A 6,589-nucleotide genomic window follows, 5' to 3' on the forward strand; every position below is an offset into this window, starting at 1 on the left:
GAAATGGCTTAAGGGCCAAGTGCACATCTACCTCAAACACTCAGGGACTGTCATTGACAATCAACATATTCGAGTTATCTAAACTCGAATTCATAAGACCTCAAAGAGGCCCCCCTCGATCTATATGCCAAGGCCATCATTCTCGGGGACTAACACTTCGAACAAGGTTGAAGTGTTATTGGGGAATAAGCCCAAGAGGCATACCCAAAGTCTACGGCCAAATTAATGCGGCTCGGAGACATCTGAATCTCGTAATCACAATAGGCCTTCAAATTCCTTGAAAATCGGTTAAAAAAGGCTACCTTCGTCAAATAATCAAAAGGGGCTTCGATAAAATCAGCCCTCAAAAAACCTTAAGAGGTATCAAATTATCTTAACACAAACGTACTAAGGCACAAAAAGCAGAAGGGTTTCAATCAACATCGAACCCTCAAAAAACCCAATGGGTAAAAAATACATGCTAAGGCATAAAGAAATTTTCACTAAGTATTTTAAGCCAAAAGAGGGGAATAGTAGCCATCTTTTAGAGGCCATATCGGCCCAATCGAAAGAAGCCTAAGGGCCAATACACTTAGAGTTCAAGATCTTGTTCTCACTCCATCCGAACCCAAGGGTTCAACTATCCCGAGCCCGAATAAACAATAACTTGATTATGGCTCGGGGACTCATCGTTATCCGACACAAACCCTCAAAAGACATATTTATAAAGATTGAGAAGGCATTCAAGAGAAACTTTCTTTTATATCTGAAAAAGGCTATGTACAAGAGACCGTCAAAGGTCTTACAAAAAAAGAAAAGGAAAAAAAATCCTAACTATGTCCGGGGCTGGTTTCTCCCTCGAGAGCTGCTTTGTTAGATCTAATTTTAATGATGCAAATAATATATCTGTGCAGGAAATCAATTAGAGAAGATCAAGGAATCAAGGAGCTACTACAAGATTACAGAAGTCAATCTGGATGCTAAAAGAAAGAAAGCAATCAACAAAGATTACGAATCAATCAGCAATGATCATGGACAGATGCAATGGAAAGAATTAAGCAAGCCTAAAATAAGGCATCAATCAAGGCCAACACATTCAATCCGGAAGATTGAAGCAGTCAAAAAGCATCGAAGATTCTGTAAGAAGATTAGCTGAGCTGCTAATTCTGAAAGGACCAACAATCAAGGAGTAAACCCTTATCATCAACAACTGTAGAAGGAAAACTATCAATTTCCTCTCATTAAGGTAGAGCAACAACAAGCAATCTTATTCTTGGAATGAATCAATCTCTTTTCAAGGATCAAATCTCTTGAGTTGTCAAGTCTTGTCAGCAAACGACCTTCACCAAAGTATTTATACTCAGAATTAATTCTTAGACACATATACTTTGATCTAACCAAAAATCCTCTCTTTGTTCTAGTGCAAACAAACATTGTAGTTCTCTAAGACTTGTTGTGTAACAAGTCAAAGAAAAAGGAGAGTACAACACTAGTGAGACATTGTATCAAAAGAGACGAGTGTTATAGGAACTGAGCTATCACGTCATTGTACTCGAAGAAATGCATTTACTAAAGAGAACTCTCTTGCAACCCAAGGGGACTTGACTAGGATTCATATTAAATCCGAACCAGTATAAAATTTCGGTGCCTTTAATACATGCATTTACTTTCTGTGTGTTATATTCTGCTATTATAACTGTTAGGTTATTGCATCTAGTCGACTGATCGAAAAACCAGTCAACTAATAGAGAATAAGATTAAAAATATACAATTCACCCCCTCTTGTACTTTCCATTGGTATCAAAGCGAGGTCCACATTCTACTTTTGCTTAACAGCTTGTGAGAAAAGATCATGGCAAATCAAGTTATCATAGGAGCTCTCTTCCAGGGAGGAACTTCACAAGTTAGACCACCATACTTCAATGGACAATATTTTTCTCACTAGAAAGTGCGTATGGAGATCTTTGCCAAGGCTTATGATGTTAAAGTTTGGAGAGTCATCAAAAAAGGGAACTATCCCTTACCAGATGCTACTCCACCACTTGATGATTCTGAAGATATAGATTCATATACAAAAGAGCAAATGGAAGTGGTACAAGTTAACAATAAAGCGAGAAATTTGCTTCACAATTCTATAAGTGGTGAAGAATACGAGAAAATCTCTAGCTATGACACAACCAAAGAAATGTGGGACAAGTTTGAGGTTACATACGAAGGAGCCAGCAAAGTAAAGGAAACACATATCAACATGTTTGTTCATGATTACAAACTCTTTTCAATGAAAGAAAGAGAATCTATTGAAGAGATATTTGCCAGGTTCAGCAAAATAATTAGCGATCTAAAGGCATTTGGCAAGCCATATACTAGTTGTGATCAAGTCAGAAAAATTCTCAGAAGCCTGCCAACCACTTGGCAGACCAAAGTAGTCACACTTGAATCTCAGGATCTAAACAAATTATCATATGATGAACTACGAGGAGAACTCATAGCTTTTGAAAAGACGTATCTCAGGAAGACTAGTCAAGAAGAAAAACAAAAAATAGTCACATTCAAGGCTTCAACTGAAATAGCTGAAAACAAAATTGATGATGATCCTGAAGCTCTACAAGAAGAGATTGCTATGCTATCAAGAAACATGGATGGCTTAATGAGAAGATTCAGAAATACAAAGAAAGGAAGAATTCTGCTAAGAGGATCCAGGCAATACAATGAACAGGACAAGAATGATGGAAAATACTATGAGTGTGGAAGATTTGGACACATTCAAGCTGAGTGCCCAGAACTAAAAAGAAAAATTTCTAGAGGCTTCAAGAAGAATAAATCTTTTAGAAGCTGGAGTGATGAAGAAAATTTAGAACACGAAGAGATAGAAAATCTTTGCTTCATGACGATTCTGGAAAATGAAATGAACAAATCCTCAGGATGCTGGAAAGATGAGGACACTTCAGATGACGAAGGCAAAGATGAAAATGAAAACTGTTTCATGGCACGAGGTGAAACAAGTGAGGTAAGATCTTAGAACTGTGAAAGATGCAATGAATTGCAGGATATTCTTGATTTAACTTTGAAAGAGTCTCAAAAAATGATGAATGAGCTTAAGAGACTAAATAAAGAGGTTAAAGACTGGAAACTCAAACATGAAGTATGTGAAATTGAAAAAGAAGTACTTCAAGAATAGTTTGAAGAATTGCAAATGCAACTTAGCAAATCTACTAGTCACAGTTCTATCAGGTCAAACCAGGCGACTTACAAGTCAACTGGAAAAGGACCAGCCAGAACAAAGTTCACTAGTACTAACACTAATGAAAGACCTAAATGTGGGTCAGAAGTTATGTGTCATTACTGTAACAAAAGTGGGCACAAATATTCTTTTTGTCGCTTTCGTGAAGCAAATATTTTAGGACGGGTTTGGAAACCAAAAAACAATTCTGAATCTAGAAATACTAACCCTCCAGGACCCAAGCAAGTTTGGGTACCTAAAAGAAAGTAATCACTTTATTTTGCAGGAACACCACAGAATAAGCCGCAAAAGAAAATGATATCTAGACAGTGCGTGTTCCAGTCACATGATAGGTGACAAAAACCTATTCAAAGAAGTTACAAAAATTGATGGAGGAAGCGTTAAGTTTGGGGATGACATAAAAGGTAAAATAATTGGTACTGGAATAATTCCCTTCAATAACAACTATGACATCACTGAAGTTTTTCTCGTCGATAGATTCAACTACAATCTTCTGAGCATAAGTCAACTATGCGACTCAGGATATAAGGTAAACTTTAAGAAAATAGGTTGTGCTATTGAAGACGAATTAGGTAAAACAGTACTCCCTGGAAAAAGATATGGAAATGTTTATATCCTTGATGGTTTTGAAAAGATAGATGGTCATATTTGCTTAACGTCCATGTCAGATGATCCATGATTATGGCATAGGAAACTTGGTCATGCTAGTATGCATTTGACAGAAAAATTGTTCAAACATGAGTTAGTTGTTGGCCTACCCAAACTGAATTTTTTCTAGAACTCATATCTGTGATGCATGTCAAATTGGTAAGCAGACCAGAAACTCTTTCAAAAATAAAGATTGTGTATCTACTTCTAAACCCTTGCAATTGCTTCATATGGACTTATTTGGGTCTACTAGAACTGCTAGTATAGGAGGAAAAACATATGCTTTTGTTATTGTTGATGATTATTCACGTTTCACTTGGGTAATTTTCTTATCTCATAAGGATGAAGCATTAAGAAATTTTGAGGTTTTCTGCAAAAAGGTTGAAAGCGAAAAGGGATATCTGATCTCAACAATTCAGAGTGATCATGGAGGAGAATTTGAAAGTAGAGCATTTGAATATTTCTGTAATGACTAGGGATACACTCATAATTTCTCTGCACCACGATCACCATAGCAAAATGGGGTTGTAGAAAGAAAAAATAGAACCCTCCAAGATATGGCAAGAACCATGTTACTAGATCATTCACTGCCAAATCATTTTTGGGCGGAAGGTGTAAGTACAACATGTCACATTCTCAACCGATGTCTCATAAGGCCCGTTCTGAAGAAGAATCCCTATGAATTATGGAAAGGTAAACGTCCCAATATCAATTACTTTCATCCCTTTGGAAGTAAGTGTTTTATTCACAATAACGGTAAGGACAAACTTGGAAAATTCGATCCAAGAAGTGATGAAGGTATTTTTCTAGGCTACTCATTAAATAGTAAATCTTTTAGAGTCTATAATAAACGCACATTATGTGTGGAAGAATCTGTACATGTTATATTCGATAAAAATAATCCCTTGGTCGAGAAAGGAATTACTGCAGGTGATGAAGATCAAGCTCAAGAAATTCAGGTGTCAAGCAAATCTCAAGAGTTGACTGATATATCTGCTACGATAGATTCAACTAATGAAATCAGCAGCAGTGTACCAAATCTTCCAATCGAGTCGACTACGAATGTAGTACGTCCAAATGAATGGCGAAGCGAGCCTGAATATCTTCAAAAATTCATCATAGGGGATCCAAATGAAGGAATGAAAACAAGGGGAGCTCTAAAAAAGAAAGCAAATTTAGCATTAATCTCTCAGTCTGAACCAAAGAAGATAGAGGAAGCTCTAAAAGATTCAAGTTGGGTTCAAGCAATGCAGGAAGAGTTAGATCAGTTTGGTAAAAATCAGGTGTGGAATCTGATACCCAAACCTGAAAATATTTCTGTAATCGGAACAAAGTAGGTCTTTAGAAATAAATTGAACGAGGATGGAAAGGTCGTAAGGAATAAAGGCAGACTAGTTGCTCAGGGATATTCACAACAGGAAGGAGTCGACTATGACGAAATTTTCGCTCCAGTAACTCGCTTGGAGTCTATACAAATTCTTCTGACATATGCATCATTTAAAGGATTTAGGTTGTTTCAGATGGATGTCAAAAGTGCCTTTTTGAACGAATTTATTGAGGAAGAAGTATACGTGAAACAACCACCTGGGTTTGTAGATTCAAAGTTTCCCTACCATGTATACAAGCTCACTAAGGCACTATATGGACTAAAGCAAGCTCCACGTGCTTGGTATGGTAGACTTAGTACTTTTCTTGTTGATCATGGCTTCACAAGAGGTAAAGTAGACACTACCTTGTTTATTAAAAAATCATCAGAAGGTAATCTCATTATTCAAATTTATGTTGATGATATTATATTTGGTAGTGCTAACCCTTTTATATGCAAGGAATTTTCAAATCTTATGCAAAGCGAATTCCAAATGAGCCTGATGGGAGAGCTAACATTTTTCCTTGGACTCCAAATTTAAAAATATGAAGAAGGAACTTTTATATGTCAGACCAAATACACAAAGGAACTGATTCAAAAATTTGGCATGAGCAATGCAAAATCCATTAGCACACCAATGAGTTCGTCAACAAATCTAGACAAAGATGAACAGGGAATCCCTGTTGATGAAACTAAATATCGTGGAATGATTGGATCATTACTATATCTGATGGCAAGTCGACCGGATATTATGTTTAGTGTGTGCAAATGTGCCAGGTTACAGTCAGCTCCTAAGGAATCTCATTTGACTGCAGTGAAGAGAATCATTCGTTATCTCATTGGGACTGTATCTCATGGACTATGGTATCCTTGCTCTAACTCTTTTAAACTAGAAGGTTTTTTAGATGCTGACCTTGCAGGTGATAAGGAAGATAGAAAAAGCACAAGTGGTACATGTCAATTACTTGGAAAGGTATTGATATCCTGGAACAATAAAAAACAAGCATCAGTTGCATTATCTACCACTGAAGCTGAATACATTGCTATTGGACAATGCTGTGCACAATTACTATCGATGTCCCATCAACTAGGTGACTATGAACTTTCTTTTAAACCTATACAAATTTTTTGTGATAATTCAAGTGCTATTTGTCTTTCAAAAAATCATGTGCATCATTCTAGAGCAAAGCATATAGATATCAAGCATCACTTTATTAGAGATCATGTTCTTTAGGAAGACATAGAAATATCTTTTGTTGGAACTACTGATCAGTTAGCAGATATTTTTACTAAGCCATTATTAGAGGATAGATTTTGTGCTTTAAGAAAATTACTTGGCATTACTTGCTTAACTA

The 6,589-nt window shown here is 36.4% G+C and overlaps 1 protein-coding gene across 1 annotated transcript; it reads left to right on the top strand.

Moving 5' to 3' along the window:
- The first annotated feature begins 1,933 nt into the window (after positions 1-1,933).
- On the top strand, positions 1,934-3,380 carry LOC138884885 (uncharacterized). The gene is made up of 2 exons (XM_070165749.1): positions 1,934-2,986; positions 3,093-3,380. Exons 1-2 carry the CDS (start codon positions 1,934-1,936, stop codon positions 3,378-3,380), a joined length of 1,341 nt encoding a protein of 446 aa, XP_070021850.1.
- The last annotated feature ends 3,209 nt before the right edge of the window (positions 3,381-6,589 follow it).

The sequence above is a fragment of the Nicotiana sylvestris genome, chromosome 2 (genome assembly GCF_000393655.2).
Source record: "Nicotiana sylvestris chromosome 2, ASM39365v2, whole genome shotgun sequence".
NCBI lineage: Eukaryota > Viridiplantae > Streptophyta > Magnoliopsida > Solanales > Solanaceae > Nicotiana > Nicotiana sylvestris.